This window comes from Schistocerca piceifrons, chromosome 3 (genome assembly GCF_021461385.2).
Source record: "Schistocerca piceifrons isolate TAMUIC-IGC-003096 chromosome 3, iqSchPice1.1, whole genome shotgun sequence".
Taxonomy (NCBI): domain Eukaryota; kingdom Metazoa; phylum Arthropoda; class Insecta; order Orthoptera; family Acrididae; genus Schistocerca; species Schistocerca piceifrons.
Genome location: NC_060140.1, coordinates 960,558,324 through 960,580,517, shown reverse-complemented (window position 1 = coordinate 960,580,517; position 22,194 = coordinate 960,558,324). Strand labels below are relative to the sequence as shown.

The 22,194-nt window shown below is 42.7% G+C and overlaps 1 protein-coding gene across 1 annotated transcript; it reads right to left on the bottom strand.

The window, feature by feature from the left end:
* Nucleotides 1-1,928: 1,928 nt before the first annotated feature.
* Nucleotides 1,929-19,084, bottom strand: LOC124789861 (adenosine 5'-monophosphoramidase HINT3-like). Its single transcript, XM_047257372.1, has 4 exons — nt 18,770-19,084; nt 3,134-3,200; nt 2,578-2,704; nt 1,929-2,494 (listed from the first exon to the last, which is right to left on the bottom strand). Exons 1-4 carry the CDS (start codon nt 18,960-18,962, stop codon nt 2,465-2,467), a joined length of 417 nt encoding a protein of 138 aa, XP_047113328.1. The 5' UTR covers nt 18,963-19,084; the 3' UTR covers nt 1,929-2,464.
* Between the last annotated feature and the right edge of the window lie 3,110 nt (nt 19,085-22,194).

Here is a 22,194-nt window from a genome sequence, read left to right as displayed (position 1 = left end):
ACACACACACACACACACACACACACACACACACACACAAAAAAAAAAAAAAAAAAAAAACTGAACTACTGGCAGAAATAAACCTGGCAATGCAAAATATTTCTATCACCGAAAATGTGTGAGGGTGGACCACCATTCAGACCAGCATAGATCTTGCCTCTTCAACCGCGTACAAAACTGTGAGAAATTTCAAGATGGTTGCTGCACTTTTAAGGCCTCGGACCTTCCATCCATGGAAATAATCTGCATGTATGTCACTAAAGGACTTTGCATTTTCACCAGCCAGATTCACAACTTTTTTATAGATAAATGATATTCAAAACCCAACTGTGCCATTAATTGCATGCTGAAATTATCATCAAAACCAATACCTTATACTTAATTTTATGTGCAGTATTTTGCTCAAAATTTAATCAAATACAAAGTTTTGTTGTGGTGCTAAAAATCAGTGCGTAATCTCTGTGCCACCAATTCTTGTAATAAATATGGATATGGCACCACCTTACTGCGGTATCACCGCCAGACACCACACTTGCTAGGTGGTAGCTTTAAATCGGCCGCGGTCCATTAGTACATGTCGGACCCGCGTGTCGCCACTGTCAGTGATCGCAGACCGAGCGCCACCACACGGCAGGTCTAGAGAGACGTACTAGCACTCGCCCCAGTTGTACGGACGACTTCGCTAGCGATGCACACTGACGAAGCCTCGCTCATTTGCAGAGCAGATAGTTAGAATAGCCTTCAGCTAAGTCAATGGCTACGACCTAGCAAGGCGCCATTAGTAACATTGCATGTATCTACAGAGTCTCACTTGTATCATCAAGAACGATGTATACAAATGATGGATTAAAGTTACGTATTCCAGAAGCTACGTACTTTTCTTTATAGCATTCATTACGTATCCTGTTTCAGACCTATCTCTAGCCTGCGTGGGTTAACGCGTGCATATCGGCTTCCTCACTCAGGTAGTGTTCGTAGTATTGGCTAACTGCTAACACTATACTTACTATTGGATATTTCCTCCTCTTTCCACTGAAGTGATCAGAATAATGATAACTACGAAAATTTATTTAAGTTATGGGCAAAACTATGCAAATTTATAAACAATTAATCAGAAATATAATGAAAAGTATAAATCTTACAAACTAAATGTTGGATGTGGTGTGTAACAATGTCTGCCAATGCAGGCCGCCTTGCTGATTTGTATGTTTCTTACAGCTTAATTTTGTTACAAAATGTAACTCAATCGATGCGCATCATTGAACACTGCAATTAGAGAGCTTGATCTCTTTTGTACCACAAATATTATAAAAGCTACTGAAGATTTGCGAAATTTCAGTTACGTAAATTATCTAGGTTCTGTATCTTCTCACATATATTATTTACAAATCATATCTGTGTACTGGCAAAATCATGTTGCTCTCCTCTTTATTTGATATATTGTCCTTCACTGTATTTATTACAGTTTGTGCTGTAGCTGTATAAACACAAACAATATAAAATTATTCTTTGTGTGTGTCAGTGGCGAAACTGCCATCATGTCTGTTATTTTGAATCTGACTGGTTGACATGGCTGCTGGCAATTATTGGCAGCTGACATGCCCACCACAGCCCTACATGGGCCACATGCCCCTGGCCTCTGTGACCCAGGGCGTGCATGAGTTGAGTGCTGCTTGCAACCAAAACATGTTATCCATGCTCAAATATAGTCTGTCGTGTCACAGAGAAAGAGAGAGACAGAGTGTGTGTGCTTTTTCTTCTATGCATGGATGCACACAGTTCTCAATGGCTCAGATGTTCAGTGTGCTTGCTAAAATAAAAATATTGACGATCATGTACCTGAAAAGATGCGCAAAGTTATGCTATGAGCTATGAAGGAATATCACACTATCAAGCAAAATGTGCACCTTTTTCATTTATTACAAATATTTATGCAGTCATGAAAAACCTTTAATTGCCATCATTGTGTATGTGACCCACACAACATGAAATTTCAGAATTTGTTCACAGTATATTTCAGAATTTGTTCACGGTATGTTTATTTATTATGATGCTATTGAAAATAAACCACGCTTATACGTACAATATGGAAGTTTAATGCAGGTAGGCTGCCTATATGTCTCTGGAGTTTTGTTTATGCTATGTTACAAATATAGCATCTTAACAACAAAAAAGTGGAAAAATGGTATGAAGACCTGTTTATGAAGCCAAAATATAAACTGTAAAAAAAGAACAACAAATACATAAACTGTTTAGCATCACTGACAAACTTCATATCATCATGTAGCCATAAAATGGAATAGTGAGGTAAAGGGTAGATACAAATATTTAGAAATGTATAATATGCTGTACATAATATATATACATATGCTTACAATCAAAAACTCAGTCTCATTACTTTGCAAATTGTCCTTCAGAGAGTTTATTCTATTTACTGAAAAGCTGCTTCCCCTATGTTTTCTCTTCACCAAAGATGTGATTTAACATATTCCGGCTGCAAATGAAACAGAAGTCTTACTTTCTCATATGTTATCCAGATTAGTTAATGGAAATCAGAGAACACTTAATTTAACTTACCGAGACAAACCGCCACGAGTTGTTTCGAAACATTAACAGCGAGACAAATGACATATCACTTGCAGGAGAAATCACATGCAAATGCAAGTGTCCAACTGAATAGAATGGAGGAAAATGAAATCCAAGTCTGTCAACCAAACGTACACACACAATTATCAATCATCAATAAATTTATGGAACACCGTTAACAACAACTAAGGTACTGCACTATAAAAGGTTATTATATTTTTTCAATAACTTTACAAATATTTTATGTTGGAACATAAAAATTATCACCAATAAAAATATTTCATTTAAGCAGCCCAAGCTGCAATGAATGATAAGGAGTTGTAATATGGGCAGTTTTTAATACTAGATCTTTTCTGCCTTTCAACTTATGAATTTGAGCTTCCCATGTCCAAAGGGTTATTTCAAAACAAAATTTAATATTTTAGCTAGTGATCTGTTAACCCCCCCCCCCCCCCTCCCCCACCACTTTTTTCCCAATAAGTATGCTTACATTTTTATAGTACTATTCATTATGCCCATAACAGACTAAACTAATACTTATGCAAACCTTAAGTCTGACAGATCACCACCTCTTTCCTCCAGTACTTCCTTCCCAATTCTTACCATGTCTTCTACTGCAAAAATAAAGGAAAAAATTCACTTAATACAGTGCTTCTTTTTTTTTCCAGATAACATGTTTTGAGTGTTAAACCTTTGTTGATGATCACTATTTGCTAGATTCTAGGAGCTGGAAATAACTTGCAAGAAGTCTTTTTTCTTATGACTATTGCTACAAATAATTTTAGGTACTGTATTCCAGAATGGAAAATTCACAATGGAATAACAATAATGAAATAGGATAGATTGCTACTCACCACATACAAGAGGCATTGAGCGACAGACAGGTACATATAAAGGACAATTAAAAGTACACAAAGCTACTGGACAAAGACTCCCTCAAATGCCGACCAAGCCCCCCCCCCCCACACATACACACACAGTCACCGACGGCACAGACATCTGACAGTGGCCACCTGAGCTCTTTGAGGATGTCCACATTGAAACTAGTATCAGTGACCATGATGTGGTTGTGGCAACAATGATTACCAAAGTACAAAAGACAACTAAAACAAGCAAAGAGATATATATGTTCAGTAAACTAGATAAAAATCAGTAGTGACATATCTCAGTGAGGAACTTGAAACTTTTAGTACAGGGTAGAAGCATGTAGAGGAACTATGGATTGTGTTTAAAAGCATAGCTGACCATGCACTGGATATATATGTACCCAGTAGAACAGTTCATAATGGAAGAGAATCTCCATGGTATACAGTCACCGTAAAGAAACTACTGAAGAAACAGAGATTACTGCACAACAGGTGTAAAAAAAAAAGTGTATGGCTGTAGACCGAGATGCTGAATGAAACATATTTGGCTCTCATGAGAGAAATTCATGATGCCTTCAATGACTACCATGCAGAATGTATCATGGAGAAATACAGAGGCAAGCAAGTGTGCCGGTACTTATCCCAGTTCACTGTTAGTAGCACCATGTCACCACAATGCATCTGTGTGCAGCACACATTGTATTGCATCATAATTTAAGAATGGAATTAAAAGTTAAGGTTGCTTTTCCAAACTCTGTTAGCATGTGCTTAAGTATGTGGTGCCGATGAGGTCGACACCTGCATCGGTATGGACTCTGAGCATCGTCTTTGGACTCTGAGATTGTCTTCGGGCTGTTCCGCCATGTTTAGTTGTTTGTGAGCCCTGCCTGTGTTTAGGTGAATAAAGGAACTACTGCTGAATGGGGGTTGTTTGGTGTAACTAACCCGAGCATCTCCCCTCACTGGTGACCCCGAGTTGTAAAGTCTTCCGTTTTCGCCGTTTTACTGTGTCCGCGACCTCCGTGTCGGTTATTTTCACGTGTATTAAATCGACACAGCATTCAAACAATGACTTCGGCCCAGTGCCTAATGCCGGATTTTGTGATCGACATGCATCGTGTTGCGGGCGATGTACACCTGCCAGGACTGCAACACGATGCCTCTCACTCGACGATTCCACTGATTTGGACGGACGTTTTCGGGCCTGCAACAATAACTGAGGTTAGGAGTGTGCATGACTCCGGCTATCAAATGCCTTTGTTCCCGCCACATGTGCCTTCCCTCATCGGCTGTGCAGTTACTTATTACGGGTCTCTGTGCCATGCGGGACCAATGCCGATTTCTGCAAATGCTTCGCCGGACAACCTACTACCGCCAGGACAACGATTTACCACGCCGAAATCCGTGCAGTACCACGCGGATACCTGCAACGTGGCCGGAACTGCTTGGTCCACAGGTCAACCACCTCAGCATCCGACCACGTCTGCACCTGCCTCGGTTCAGCATCAGCACATGCCTTCCTACTCCGATACCTCGGCCTGCAACAGGAACAATAACTTGTTATCTTTGCCTGACCTCCACCTCTGCCCCACTGCTACGCCTCAGTGTTTTGTGCCACGACATTCACCTTATCTACACACCGTTTTGAGTGGAGTGACTATGAACAGTGAACATTCACACATTCCATCTCATGTTGGACATCATTCCCCACACTGTGCTTCTGGACAGCCCGCACCTCCGCAGCCTCCCTGCAACACAGGCGGCCCCGGCTCTGATCATACGTCGAGCCTTCTGCGGACCAACATGCGTTCTCCAACTTTGAACTTTTACTCACTTGTTGCCCCCATGCCAGCTCCAGTCGAGCTTCCGCTACCGTTCTTGGCACATCCCGGTGCCTGATTCGCGTCGGTCTTCCACGACGCGTCAATCCGAACACACCCGCAGCGTGTTGAGCTTCCGCAACTGCAATCGACACATTATGGAGTCTCACCTGCATCAGCCTACCGCATCGCGACTGATAGCGCTCAACCACAACGTGTCACCTTCACGCTGCCACCCGAACAGCCGCCGTTGCCACATACCCTGGAGGCAAGTGCTCCACGTCGAGCAAGTAGGCAACGACAAACCTTCCCAGCTCTGAAGACGGCTACGTGCCCTGGTCAGCGCCGATCTATTCTCAGACACAGCTCTCCCCGCCATCTGGACAGATAAACTATCTCCTCACATCCGCTTTGCTCTGGCTCAAAGGTCTCCTGAACTTGTCGAGCAAAGAATGACAATTGCTGACAAGCTACACGGTGCATCACTGCTCTATTTCGCCAGCCACTGCCTACCTGACAAGTCTCAGGTTCAAGCTCATTGCCCTGCGGCTGGACACGGCCAGGGCTGTAATGTGCCGACCGTTCCGCTCGCTCTGGGAAGCAGTAAACAAGCAACTGGGATGTCACCGGCTCCACCCACGGTCACGCCCCCTCCTGCAACCGAACCTGCTGCGGCCAGCACCACTGGCAATGAACTTTCCGCAGGAAATGCAACCCCACTACCCATACTGTTACTTCCACACACGGTTTGGTGAGGCGGCACGGAACTGCAGACCACCCTGCGTACAATATGACAGGCACTCCCCAGTGCTCCATTCTGTCCGGGAACGACCGGATAACTGCGGACGACTTTACATTAAAGACATTTTGTCGGGACAGCTTTTCCTAGTGGACACAGGCGCTGATGTTTCGCTGCCGCCTACGTCCTCAGTGTCGTCGAACATCTGCCCTCATCACACTTCACTGCAAGCCGTGAATTCAACTAAACTACAATGCTCGGGTTCAACTTCCCACGTCGTCTCACTCTTCGCAAACTGCAAACTCGAGTGGACTTTTTTAGTGTGCGAAACTGATGAACCTATACTAGGCATTGACTTCTTGTGACACCACAAACTTTCACCGGGCCTAGTGCAAAACACCGTGTTTCACCATCTGTCCAAGACTCAGTTCCCCTGTGCTCCGTCGAGCAAACCCCCCTGTGACACATCGGTTCAGGTTCATCTCATCCCTACATGCTTGTCTCTGGTGACGACATTACAAGAAACCACGCACAAGTGCCTTGTTGAGCTTGAACATGTCGCTCGCCTATGCAAGGGAAACTTCGAGCTCTCCCTCCAGCTCCACGAAACACAGCTCCAGCTCTCTGATGCAGCAAAGGAATTACAGACACTACAGCAAGGACAAAGCAAGGTCAGTAAGTGCGCCGAACCTGCTTGCAGTCCCAGCAATCGAGCCTCCGTGTGTTTACCTCCCGCTACCCCTCGCAACTGTGCTATCAAGACTGCCATAACATGTACTGACAGCTCCGCAGGGCCACACCCTCCTAACATGGCAGCACTTGACACTCGGCCGGACACAAGTGCGCATGCGCAACGAGCGTCACGTGTTCCCGAACTGACGGCTCCTACCCCGCCCCTCGCGGACAGCACCTCAAACTATGCAACTTCGGCTCCTGCGCGCCGCCGTGCGAATGCCACTGACAACACAAACAGTGCACTCGCGCCAAGCGTTTCACCCACGACCGTGCTGCCACAGGCCGTGCCCTCTGACAATGGACTCACTAACGCTTGACGAGCTCTACCGAGCTCACCCGACCACGGTGCCACTGCTTCGGGCCGGCGGCCATCTTGTCGCGTCGACTCCTGGGACATTTCGCCGCCTCGGCTCCCGTCGGATCTGCCGAGTGGCTCTGAACACCATGACCACGCCTCGCCAGCCCCGCACACCACACATTGTAAACAAACCGCCTCCCGTGCCACTGGCAACATTTCTGTCATCACCAATCGCACGGTTCACAAGCTTCGCCTCACGCCACGTCCCCTGATCTCCAGTAAACCACATTGTCTTTGTTCTGAGCGCCTCTCCGACCTTAAAAATCAGATTTCTAAACTGCTGAGCTCCGGCGTCATTGAACCCTCTGCCAGTAGCTGGTCTACGCCCATACATATGACACCCAAGACAGACGGGTGCTGGTGCATGCGCAGAGACTACCGTCGACTAAACGCACAAACAATAATAGACACCTAACCCATACCCAACATTGCCGACTTTACCAGTTCCCTCGCAGGTGCGACCACGTTCTCTGTCATTGATTGCAAACGGGCCTACCACCAGATCCCCATGGCACCTGAAGACATCGAGAAGACAGCAGTCACCACCCCGATCGGGTTATTTCAGTTTCGATTCATGCCCTTCAGTCTGAAAAACGCAACCCAGACCTGGCAATGCTTCATCAACGAAGTGCTATTCGACCTAAAATACTGCTTTGCATATCTTGATGACATGGTTGTGTTCAGCTCCTCCATCGAGGACAACATTCAACATGTGCAAACTGTTATGAACACACTCGTGGCAGCAGGCATCGAGACCAACCAGAACAAATTGCATCTACATCAACCCGCTGTCACTTTTTTTGGTTTTCGGGTCTCTGCCGACGGCATTTCACCACCCCCTGAGAAAGTACAGACAATACGAAACCTACCCAGACCTTCATCATTCAAAGAGCTCCAGCATTTTCTGTGGACGGTTAATTATTATCGCCGACATCTACCTCGGGCTGTGGAGATTCAGGCTCCACTGATGGACGCCTTGGCAGGCACCAACACTTCTGGATCTCGGCCTGTTTCATGGACCCCTGCTATGACTGACTCTTTCACTGCCCTCAAAAATCTTCTTGCCAAGGCCTGCACCATCGTGCATCCTCATCCCAATGCGCAGCTTTTCATCATCACAGACGCGAGCGATACTGCCATTGGCGCAGTCCTTAGCCAGACAATCGACAGCCAAACTTCGCCTCTTGAGTTCTTCTCGTGCAAGCTCACCAATGCACAATGGGAATATTCCGCGTTTGACAGGGAGTTGCTCACCGTCTACGAAGCAATCAAACATTTTAAGACTGACGTTGAGGGTCATGCTTTCTATCTTTTAACGGACCACAAACCCCTGGCTGTGGCCATTACAAACTCGCCAGCTGACCTGCCTCCTCGCCGCTTCAGATACAGAGACTTCATATCTCAGTTCACCACCGATGTCAGACACATAAAGGGTGCTGACAATATAGTTGCTGATTTCCTTTCACGAGTCGACACCGCCCATTCGCTGTTAGACCTCTCTGAACTGCCTAACCCCCAACAAAACCCGATTTCAGACTCTACCTCTTCACTACACTTTGTCCGCACCACCTTCCCTGGCATTTCTGGTGAGATCTGGTGTGACGACAGTACGGGCACATTACGCCCCTTCATCCCAACCACACTCCGTCGAGCTGTCTTCAACGCATTGCATAATTTAGTCCACCCCGGTGTTCATGCATCCGCCTGCCTCGTAGTGGAGCACTTTGTGTGGAGAAATGTCAACAAGGACTGCCAGCAATGGGCACACTCCTGCGTCACGTGCCAACGCTGCAAAGTACACAAGCACACTTCAACCCCCCTCGGCACCTTTTCGATCCCTCCTGGGCGTTTCCAGCATATTTATATTGACATTGTCGGCCCTCTCTCCCCCTCTAACAGCTTTTGTTACGTTCTCTCGTCTATCGACCGAACAACTCGCTGGGTCGAGGCTGTCCCCCTCCCCAATATTACGGCAGAAACTGTTCTTTGAGCTTTTGTCAAGTCATGGGTATCGCGTTTCAGATGTCCAGCTATCATCACGACTGACCAGGACAGACAATTTGAGTTGGACCTGTTCAACGCGATTTGTAACATTTGCGGCATCCGACGCATCCATACCATAGCATATCACCCGCAAAGTAGCGGGCTAGTCGAGCGGTGGCACCCCACTTTCAAGGCGGCTCTTCGATGCCACGAATCTTTATGGACGGAGGCCCTTCCCCTTGTGCTACTCAGCATTCGTGGGATCTATAAGGAAGACCTCAAAGGCACAATAGCGGAGTTCGTATATGGCCAGAACATCATTTTCCCTGGCGAACTTGCTTACCTTCCTTCGTGGACTGCGTCAGACGCCACTTCAGCAACCTCCATATCCCTCCACCCACCAGCCATTCCCGCCCTAAGGCTCACCTCCCGAAAGCTCTATACAATTGCGAGTATGTCATGCTCTGAGATGACACTGTCCGTGCTCCCCTCCAACCTCCATATACCGGCCCGTACCGAGTTCTCCGGCACTCAGCCAACACCTATGACACCCAGATGAAAGATACAGCTGTCACAGTCTCTTTCAACAGACTTAAGCCTGCTCATGTCGAGCCCGCTTCTACCCCCCTTCAGGCCACCACCACGCCACTCACTGTCGTGGCTCACAACTCTCCGACCACTCCCACCACGTCAGACTTACACACTCGATCGGGTGACTTCGAGCTCCAATCATCGAACTCTTCTCCGACCTCGCCCTGTTTTCTGGTCTCACGCACTCCGTCGAGTGACCACATGCTGCCCACGTCAAGCTTACCTACAATCATACCCTCGCCGCCGGGCCCTTCGACCTCTTCACCGTTGCCTGCCTCGCCCTGTCGAGGTTCCTCACACCCACCGTCTTGAACATGCCCTCGCTTGAGGTGTTTGTGCCTGTCCCCCCGGACATAATCCACGACTTAACAATAATGCTGCGCGATTATACACTGTTCGCCGTGTGTTTCTCTGCATCCAGTGCTCATGACACAACCTCCACCATTCCCTGCCACATGGTGAAATGTGTTCCCCTCCCGCCCAACGTCGACCAGGACATGCTTTGTGTGTTCGTCACGCCCACTGGAGACATCATCGTCATCGCTCCGTTCCACCCGCAAACTGCCGGCCTACCTGTCGCCACACGACCAGTACGATGCCCAGCTCGTTTCAACGACTTCCAGGTCCAGTGGCCAAACCTTCCTTCACAAAATCAACCCACACAGCTCCCCGACGACGTTGTCGAGCTGACCGTGGTCCGGCTCCCGCGGACCACCCCTGCCGACGCCTTAGTCACCCCTCCCCCTCCCAGCCTCTCAAGAGTACTCTGTACTGCGGGTGGGGCGAGGGGGGGTTTCCGGGGGTGGGTGGGGGGGGGGGGGGGGTGAGAGTGGGGGCTATGTGGCACCGATGAGGTCGACACCAGCATCGATATGGACTCTGAGCATCGCTTTTGGACTCTGAGATTGTCTTTGGGCTGTTCTGCGATGTTTAGTTCTTTGTGAGCCTTGCCTGTGTTTAGGTGAGTAAAGGAACTACTGCTGAATGGGGGTTGTTTGGTGTAACTAACCCGAGCATCTCCCCTCAAGTATATTAATTTGTAAACTGTCAAATCTCAAAATGATCAGGTCAATATTTTTCCCTAAATACATCGTTTTAAGAAAAAAATAAATGGCACTAAATAATAAATCTAGAAACCAAAAAATTTGTCATAATGTGCAGATGTATGTCAAAATTAACTGGTACAAGTCTCAACATGATTAAAGAAATATTTTGGGCAGAATCCGCATTTTTAAGAAAAATTGAAGGCGCTAAATGTTAGACTTAGAAATGTGAAAATTTTTATGAAGCTTCAGTTCAATATAAAAATATTAACTATGTAACCCCACAGAGCTAACTCTAATAGTTATCGAGTAATTTGCAGAAAACTAAATTTGGATCTAAAATTTCCTTATTTGTAATAGATTAAGTATTTGTTACATTAATGCTAGAAAGTTTTGGTTACAGCATGTGATGAAACCTATTAAATAATAGAGCTATAACAAGTTTCAAGGCCTGGATGCAAGGAATAACAAATACAAGGTCTCTAAAAGTTGTAGTTCAGAGGTTAGGTTCTACTGTCAGTTCCATTCTGAAAATTCTAGACGGCGAAGTTTAAACGTAGGTGAGCTAAAACCTTTTCAACCAACTTAACTCTATGCATACAAAAATTAAGAAGATTCTAAATTAATACACGACAGTGTTATAAAATATTCTGTATCTGAGAAAGTGGCTGTTTAGAGGCCGCTACCATGAACATAGGGCAGATGACAGCAGTTGTTCCCTTGGCCGTTTGAAGCGCCACATATACAAATACAACCTGAGAGGCAAGACTACGCTTCACATCGCACCTAGCCACTGTATGATCTGCCTCAGTCAAATGCTGGAGTGCACACTGCCTCGGATGACGTCAGAGACAGCCTGTTACTAAACACATATTTTCAGTAATTTTAGAAAGTGAACTCGTGAGAACTGTACACTGTCCTGGATCACTTAGATTTCACAGAAGTAACTGTTGGTGTGCTGCCCATAATGTTAACAAAGCTGCGTGGCAAGTGATGACAATTATGTTCCACTTTTGTGGCGATCAGTTATTTTCATTATCAGGAGTAAGGGTGAAAGGCAATAGGAACTTACTGTGGAGGTCGCCTCTGAACTGGTCATAGTGCTGTGTAGGACAGAGATTTATTGTCAGTATTACAATGTTGAGCATGTGAAACTTTACCAAATATGTATATCTATCAATTAGAACTCAAAATCTTGATTTATAATTATAGTTCTGATTCCACTGAGCAAATAGAGAATAGAAACATTTCTTTCAGTGCGCTGGACAAGCATGTGGACTTGCAGTTTGGGAACTATGTTCTCCATCGTTTTCTAGCTAACAGCAGAAATGGTTTCCAGGTTCTTGTAAAAGGCGGCAAACAATATTCCAATATTTACAGCAATTCAACAATATTCCAATATTTCAAATATTTTCTTCTATTACTTATGATCATCATCATCATCATCATTTAATACATCATTACTTATGATATGACTATATAATATAATCATTATTATAATTAATAACCTGCTACTCCACACAGTCCCCAGTGAAGGAGATGGAAACTGAAACTGAGGGCAACAAAGCGAAAGCTGAAATGCTTAACTCCATTTTCAAATGTTCCTTTACAAAGGACAACATAGTTTAATCCTTATACCACTGAATAAGATGGCTGAAATAAGTGTCAGCAGAGTTAAGAAACAGTTGAAATGGTTAAAACTGAACAAAGCTCCAGGTCCTGATGGAATTCCTGTCAGATCCTATATTGAATTTGCAGCTGAGTTAGCCCCTCTTCTAACTATAATCTATTGCAGATCACTTAAACAAAAAACCTTGTCCAGCTCATGGAAAAAACCTCAGGTCATACCCGTGTAGAAGAAGGGTACTAGAAGTGACCCACAAAACTATCATCCAATGTCCCTGACAACAATTTCTTGTAGAATGTTAGAAGCCAATCATAATGAGATATATTGAACCAGTTGACCTCCTCAATGCCAACCAGCATGAATTCTGTAAACCTCGATCATGTGAAACCCAACTTGCACTTTTCTCACATGAGATACTGAAAGCTTTGGATGAAGTTAGTCAGATTTCTCGATTTCCGACAAGAGCATTTGACTCAGTACCAAACCTACACTTATTGTCAAAAGGACGATCATGTGTGGTATCAAGTGAAATTTGTGACTGGATTGAGCACTTTTTGGTACAGAGGACGCAGCATGTTATCTCAGATGTAGAGTCATCATCAGATGTAGGAATAACTTCACATATGTACCCAGGAAGTGTGTTGGGACCCTTGTTATTCATTAATGTCCATGCAGACAATATTAATAGTACCCTCAGCCTTTTTGCAGACGATGCAGTTATCTATAACAAAGTGCTATATGAAAGAAGCTGCATAAATATTCAGTCAAATCCCGACAAGGTTTCAAAGTGGTGCAAAGATAGGAAACTTGCTTTACATGTTCAGAAATGTAAAATTGTACACCTCACAAAACAAAAAAATACACAGTATCCTATAATATCAATGATGGAATCAGCCAACTCATAAAAATACCTGGGTACAGCACTTCGTAGGGATATGAAACAGAATGATCATAGAGGCTCTGTCACGGGTAAAGCAGGTGGTAGTCTCTGATTTATTGATAGAATACTGGGGAATTGCAACCAATCTACAAAGCAGACTGCTCACAAATGACACGTGTGACCGGTTACAGACTATGGCTCAAGTGTTTGCGACCGATACCAAGTAGGACTAACAGGGGACACTGAATGTACACACAGAAGGGCAGCATTAATAGTCACAGGTTTGCTTGATTCCTGGGAGAGTGACAAAGAAATGCTGAAGAAACTGAACTGGAAGACTCTTGAAGATAGACATAAACTATACCGAGAAAGTCTATTACAGTTTCAACAACCGGCTTTAAATGATGATTCTAGAAATATACTACAATCCCCTACATATTGCTAACATAGGGATCATGAACATAAGATTAGAATATTTACTGCATACACAGAAGCACTCAAACGATCATTCCTCTCCCACTCGAACATGAATGGAACAGGAAGAAACCATAGTAAACAGTGCAATGGGCTGTACCCTCTGCCATGCACCTCATGGTGGTTTGCAGAGTATAGATGTGGATGTATACTTGAGCAGGGATCTAAACCACCAACCTCCCAAATTATTATTATTATTATTATTATTATTATTTATTTATTTCTTTACCAATGGATCACCTCGTGTAGCATTCATTATAAAAGGCAAAGTGTGGCCTTATATATCGTAGCAAGGCTAAAAATGTGATGTTTTCTTGTTCTCTTCATATTCTCATTCTTGCTGTTCATCTGGAGAAAACATTTTACTTGCAATTCTGACTAGGCATAGTTGCTAAAGTTTTAACAACTACAAAAATTACTGTTTGGAATATATGTATTGTTGAAGATTTCTTGCAGTTTCTGTAACTTGGAACGTAAGCTATTCTTGTCGCAGGTGGCTTGAACTCTGTACACCCAGGTGAAGACCACAGTACTGCTCTGTGGCAGACAGTAGAGTCTTTGTACTTCTTGAGCATTTTCTTCCTGGATACAGAATGGCTGAATAAAGCAACAAACTTTTTCTTTATTAGAATGTGTGGGACTGGAAGGCATCCACTTTCTTTCACAAACCTTATGTTACTGTAAATGCTGTAGAGGTGTTTCACGAATTCCATCCTATTTTTTTCACTATCTGGTGAAATCACAAAAATATCTTTCATATATCGGCAAAAAATTTTGGTTTTAGCTTGGTTTCCTGAGCTCCTTTCCAAAAGTACTCCATATGTGTGTGCAATTCTTTACCAAGAGGTGATCTCATAGTGTAATACGTGCAAACAACATAAGCTATTCTTGTCGCAGGTGGCCAATTGTCAACTTAATTTACAAGTATAGTAGTTTGCATATTTGGTCATAGCACTTACCAATATGTTCAATTTACAATTTATACAAATACCTAGTGTCATAAAAGAGGAAGTGGCATAAATCAGCATTAACAATGATTTTTAATCATGACAGTGATTTCCTGCTGAGTTCAGCATATATTGCTGCATTATTGCAAATTTGTCAAGAATTTTTCTCACTGAGAACAGCAGACAGAATGAACAGCTCGTCCCCTCGGCAGAAGAGTGGGATTCAGAATTCTCTTTCAATGGAAACTGGTATTTCATCACAAGGTGACAAACTGGATGTAAGTCAAAATGTTGCTTCATATCAAACTGTAGTCAGCTGAAAACTCAAACAGACTTCATAACTTTGATGATATTTTATTGTTAACATAGTATGCTGAATGTATAACAACATTTTCTCTTTCTTAATGTGTGCATCTGTCTGGACTTGCTTCAAATCACTGAATGTTCCACCTCTTGACATTTAAAAAAGTTTTAAGTAATTCGCTTTACCTTAACACATCCTCATTTACTCACAATATTGCTCTATTACAAATGACTTTGTTCAATAACACTCCAACTATTGCATTCCTGTTCCTTGATCAATCTGGTATTTTTTGAATATTGGTGGATTTTTGTTATCTGTCAAAGATTGTTTCAGTCCAAGTATCTGTTAAGCTTTTGAAAGAATGTAATATGAACTGTGTCCCATACTGCTGTGTAAACTAATGTGTAAATCATAAATCTGAGGGAAATGTATAAGAACGCACGTATGTCACGTTATGTGGCATAATTTATCCCCTAACTATTTGCAACTCATATTTTGTAAGTTACGTAAGCATGTTGAGTGCAATTTCTTGTTGTTGTTGTTGTTGTGGTCTTCAGTCCTGAGACCGGTTTGATGCAGCTCTACATGCTACTCTATCCTGTGCAAGCTTCTTCATCTCCCAGTACCTACTGCAACCTACATCCTTCTGAACCTGCTTAGTGTATTCATCTCTTGGTCTCCCTCTACGATTTTTACCCTCCACGCTGCCCTCCAATGCTAAATTTGTGATCCCTTGATGCCTCAAAACATGTCCTACCAACCGATCCCTTCTTCTAGTCAAGTTGTGCCACAAACTTCTCTTCTCCCCAATCCTATTCAATACCTCCTCATTAGTTACGTGATCTACCCACCTTATCTTCAGCATTCTTCTGTAGCACCACATTTCGAAAGCTTCTATTCTCTTCTTGTCCATACTAGTTATCGTCCATGTTTCACTTCCATACATGGCTACACTCCATACAAATACTTTCAGAAATGACTTCCTGACACTTAAATCTATACTCGATGTTAACAAATTTCTCTTCTTCAGAAACGATTTCCTTGCCATTGCCAGTTTACATTTTATATCCTCTCTACTTCGACCATCATCAGTTATTTTACTCCCTAAATAGCAAAACTCCTTTACTACTTTAAGTGTCTCATTTCCTAATCTAATTCCCTCAGCATCACCCAATTTAATTTGACTACATTCCATTATCCTCGTTTTGCTTTTGTTGATGTTCATCTTATATCCTCCTTTCAAGACACTGTCCATTCCGTTCAACTGCTCTTCCAAGTCCTTTGCTGTCTCTGACAGAATTACAATGTCATCGGCGAACCTCAAAGTTTTTATTTCTTCTCCATGAATTTTAATACCTACTCCGAATTTTTCTTTTGTTTCCTTTACTGCTTGCTCAATATACAGATTGAATAACATCGGGGAGAGGCTACAACCCTGTCTCACTCCTTTCCCAACCACTGCTTCCCTTTCATGTCCCTCGACTCTTATAACTGCCATCTGGTTTCTGTACAAATTGTAAATAGCCTTTCGCTCCCTGTATTTTACCCCTGCCACCTTTAGAATGTGAAAGAGAGTATTCCAGTCAACATTGTCGAAAGCTTTCTCTAAGTCTACAAATGCTAGAAACGTAGGTTTGCCTTTTCTTAATCTTTCTTCTAAGATAAGTCGTAAGGTTAGTATTGCCTCACGTGTTCCAACATTTCTATGGAATCCAAACTGATCTTCCCCGAGGTCTGCTTCTACCAGTTTTTCCATTCGTCTGTAAAGAATTCGTGTTAGTATTTTGCAGCTGTGACTTATTAAACTGATAGTTCGGTAATTTTCACATCTGTCAACACCTGCTTTCTTTGGGATTGGAATTATTATATTCTTCTTGAAATCTGAGGGTATTTCACCTGTCTCATACATCTTGCTCACCAGATGGTAGAGTTTTATCAGGACTGGCTCTCCCAAGGCCGTCAGTAGTTCTAATGGAATGTTGTCTACTCCCGGGGCCTTGTTTCGACTCAGGTCTTTCAGTGCTCTGTCAAAGTCTTCACGCAGTATCGTATCTCCCATTTCATCTTCATCTACATCCTCTTCCATTTCCATAATATTGTCCTCAAGTACATCGCCCTTGTATAAACCCTCTATATACTCCTTCCACCTTTCTGCCTTCCCTTCTTTGCTTAGAACTGGGTTTCCATCTGGGCTCTTGATATTCATACAAGTGGTTCTCTTCTCTCCAAAGGTCTCTTTAATTTTCCTGTAGGCAGTATCTATCTTACCCCTAGTGAGACAAGCCTCTACATCCTTACATTTGTCCTCTTGCCATCTCTGCTTAGCCATTTTGCACTTCCTGTCGATCTCATTTTTGAGACGTTTGTATTCCTTTTTGCCTGCTTCATTTACTGCATTTTTATATTTTCTCCTTTCATCAATTAAATTCAATATTTATTCTGTTACCCAAGGATTTCTATTAGCCCTCATCTTTTTACCTACTTGATCGTCTGCTGCTTTCACTACTTCATCCCTCAGAGCTACCCATTCTTCTTCTACTGTATTTCTTTCCTCCATTCCTGTCAATTGTTCCCTTATGCTCTCCCTCAAAGTCTCTACAACCTCTCGTTCTTTCAGTTTATCCAGGTCCCATCTCTTTAAATTCCCACCTTTTTGCAGTTTCTTCAGTTTCAATCTGCAGTTCATAACCAAGAGATTGTGGTCAGAATCCATATCTGGCCCTGGAAATGTCTTACAATTTAAAACCTGGTTCCTAAATCTCTGTCTTACCATTATATAATCTATCTGATACCTTTTAGTATCTCCAGGATTCTTCCAGGTATACAACCTTCTTTTATGATCCTTGAACCAAGTGTTAGCCATGATTAAGTTATGCTCTGTGCAAAATTCTACAAGGCGGCTTCCTCTTTCATTTCTTCCCCCCAATCCATATTCACCTACTATGTTTCCTTCTCTCCCTTTTCCTACTGACGAATTCCAGTCACCCATGACTATTAAATTTTTCTCCCTTCACCACCTGAATAATTTCTTTTATCTCGTCATACATTTCATCAATTTCTCCATCATCTGCAGAGCTAGTTAGCATATAAACTACTGTAGTAGGCATGGGCTTTGTGTCTATCTTGGCCACAACAATGCGTTCACTATGCTGTTTGTAGTAGCTAACCCTCACTCCTATTTTTTTTTATTCATTATTAAACCTACTCCTGCATTACCTCTATTTGATTTTGTATTTATAACCCTGTAATCACCTGACCAAAAGTCTTGTTCCTCCTGCCACCGAACTTCACTAATTCCCACTATATCTAACTTTAACCTATCCATTTCCCTTTTTAAATTTTCTAACCTACCTGCCCGATTAAGGGATCTGACATTCCACGCTCCGATCCGTAGAACGCCAGTTTTCTTTCTCCTGATAACGACGTCCTCTTGAGTAGTCCCCGCCCGGAGATCCGAATGGGGGACTATTTTACCTCCGGAATATTTTACCCAAGAGGACGCCATCATCATTTAATCATACAGTAAAGCTGCATGTCCTCGGGAAAAATTACGGCTGTAGTTTCCCCTTGCTTTCAGCCGTTCGCAGTACCAGCACAGCAAGGCCGTTTTGGTTAATGTTACAAGGCCAGATCAGTCAATCATCCAGACTGTTGCCCCTGCAATTTCTTAAACAAATGAATAATCAAAACTACACGTGCTATTATGCACAAACTGAAAAGGGTTTGTTTCGTATCTGCATCACAACGCGTAATAATCTACTCTCTAACACTAATTCTACAAAGAGAAAACTCTTTAGAATTAGTCTGACAACTTACTAATTTTTTTATCTTTCGAAGTCAGTTGTTTGGCATGCCGTATGTGCTCTCTCGTAATTACTAAATAATGATGTTTCGCAGCTGGCTTAATATCTGGAAACACTATGTAATCTTCATCCCGATACAACACTTCTGTGGGTTCGTCTCCATCGTATATTTTACAGAACAAGCATGCGCTCCTCTCAGTACTCATTTCTATTTACAATGATACGGTACTTCGTATTAGTGGTGGGCAGGAAATCGCGTATGTTAGAAATCACAGTGATTGAGAAGTCACAGATATCACAATAACAACTTTACAAAATCTAACTGCGATTTCAGTCACAGTTAGCAGTCGCAAGTAGCATTTCACATTCAACGCCGTGAGCCATCTGTTGGCCGAATTCCGTACTGCTTTCTGCGCTTTCAGTGACAAGTCGCGCTAGAAGTCGCAAGTAGCAACTAAAAAGCGCAGTTAACAGTACCATCTGTTGGCCAAAGTTCGTACTACGCTCATCTCTGCGACACGCTATCGAGTCTAACCGCGATTTCCGTGACAAGTCGCAACTAAGAGTCGCAAGTAGCAACTAAATAGCGCAGGTAACGGTGCCATCTGTTGAGCAAAGTTCATAGTACGCTATTCGCTACCGGGAAACTGCGATTTCTGTGACAAATCGGAACTAAGAGTCGCAAGTAGCAACTAAAAAGCGCAGTTAACATTCGTTTCCTAGTGCCATCTGTTGACCGACGTACGTACTTCGTTATGAGAGCCTTGTGCCTCACGAGATCGTTGTGCTGTGTGTGCATATGAAGGACTTATTTCATTAGTGGTACAAGTCCATTTTTGTTCATTTTGAAATACAGAGTCGTAAAGTAAAAATGAGCGCTGAAAAATCTGCAGTTGAGATACCAGAAATATTCAAGCATATGGCTTCTTGCTAGAGATGAACCTTTATTTATGTTAGTTTGGATCATTAATTTGTACCACTATTGAAATATGCCCTTCACATTATATGACGACATGCACATTCAGCAACAGTTATGGTTGGTCAAACACAGCTGTGACTCTGAAAGTATTATATTAATAAGAAGCAACATTACCTTTTTCTCCTGAAAATATCAAGTAACGTAACAAATGTGTTTGATTCTGCTTCCAACATGACAGTTTTGCTTAATACTCCACATGCCTACAGGACTTTGCAATGTTAACACAGCAGAACTCAGACATCTGTATAAGTGTAGTGAAATGAAAACAGTATTATTGAGTCATATGAATGCCTCACTTTTGTTCTGACACAGTTCAAGACTCGAGATAAAAGTTTTACACCTGGTGTTCTACATGGCAACTTCACACACAAGAACTTTTTGCCGACACTACTACCACCTACATAAGTAAGCTTTTCCTGTGTTACTTTCAAGTAATGCACTTAAGCTATTCCTGATTTAACTGCAAGATCTGAACTTCCCACTTTCATATCAACAGTCTCAAAATGCATATTGTAGACTTTGGGATATGTTACAGGTCAGTGTCACACCAAGATAGTGGAGGCGGGGGGGGGGGGGGGGGGGGCATGTCACTCTCCAACAAGTGTTTACCAGTAATTAAGTGGCGGAAAATTACGGGTATAGGACGGCTTAAACATGTGGAAAATGAGATTTTCATTATTCACTCACTGTATTTAACATTTATTATTCCTTTAAAATCGCACAACAACTTCAATAAAACACAGTTTAATCACTCATCTGCACACTTATTTCACAATTATGTCACTTTTAAACTGCAAAATCTTCTAAAAGCTGTCTTGAATCTGCACGAGTCTCTCTCAACAGCCTTGAGGCGGATAGATACGTACAGCAACCAGTAATCAGAGTCAGAACTGTGTCTGCAAAATCGCAAGGATTATTAAACAATTTTTGCTGTCACTAATTACAAGCAATATAATTGACAGAGTAGATTGCTAAAATTTGCTCTAATGAAAGCCACTCAATGGGGTATATTTCACATTTGCAAGAACGATCTCACTGAAGTAATGAAGTCCACCGAAACACTTAGAAACTAACCTCTCGTTTGACGAAAACGGTCTAAAGACGCAGTGGCAATTTCTCCAGATCTGTTGACAATGATATTTTGAGTTATCACTTTACTGAGTGACTGAAATGTAGTTCGCGTACCTGTGAACATAACAATATGTTAGAATTCATTTTATAAACACGAACTATTACGCTACTGTATGGCTACTTACATATTAATTACACTATTAACATTTTCACAGTTGTTTCTTTAATACAAACTTAAAGCCAACGGAAGAACAAACGTAAAACATATTTACCAATGACAGGTTTGTTGAGATGCAATTTTCTGTGTGGACAGATGTAACTTTTTCATACGGTGGTAAGTCGCAGAAATCGCAGGAGTCACAGAAATCGCAGAAGTCGCAGAAGTAGCAGAAATCACAGAAGTAGCAGAAGTCGCAGAGGCGGAGGGATACACGACCTAGGTTCCTTAACTGCGACTCTTAACTGCGACAAATCACAGTTAAGAATAATGGATACTGAAAAGTAGCATTCACAGAAATCGCTGATATCGGAAAATCGCTATTTAGCCCATCACTACTTCGTATTATCAGTTTTACAGGCTAATTTATCTTCCCAGCATGCACTATATTGCAATAAACGATTCACTGGAATGTATTGATAGAGACGTTGGCTAATTTTATTGCACCATAGTTATATGACCTTGCATAATATTACTGTGTAAGATTTCAGTCAGTCATTTCTTGTCTTCAGCGCACGAATTTCGTGTCCATCTTTCGGCACCACAACAAATAATTTTTTATTTTCGTTTTGTTTTCAAAAACATCTGCATTCCAGCGTTTATCAGTAAAGATGTTCTACTTCACCCATTTTTCGCGGCGGTATGCTATACACCACAGTCGCGACACTTCGCCTCGATTTTGTTGCCTACCGCGTCAGCAGTGCCCCAAGCGGCCAGTAACTTAAACTGTGGGATCAGCGCGATCGTGAAAGCGAATAGTGGTTGTTTATTTATATTTCTACAATGGTTTTTACAAGCGGGAGCGTTTGTAGCGCAATAAATTGCACAACAACAGGAAGATGACACCACAGCTGTCTTTTTTTCGGTTTCCTAGGGATCCTGAGAGGTATATACCATCATGTTACTAAACTGTATCGTCAGGATTCACTTGCAAACTACATGTGTATTAATGATCAATGTTTCGTTTTAGGAGCAGAAAATGGCTAGTTAATACCAGACGAGAAGACCCTATGAAAACAGCCCCAGTTTACCTGTATAATAATATTAGGTTTTGTTCGCTACATTTCGAACAAAACCAGTTCATGAACGCAGAAAATAAGAAACTCGTGTGAAATGCAGTACCCACAATGATTGACATCCCAAATAAGCCACCTCAACTGACGATGAAGAG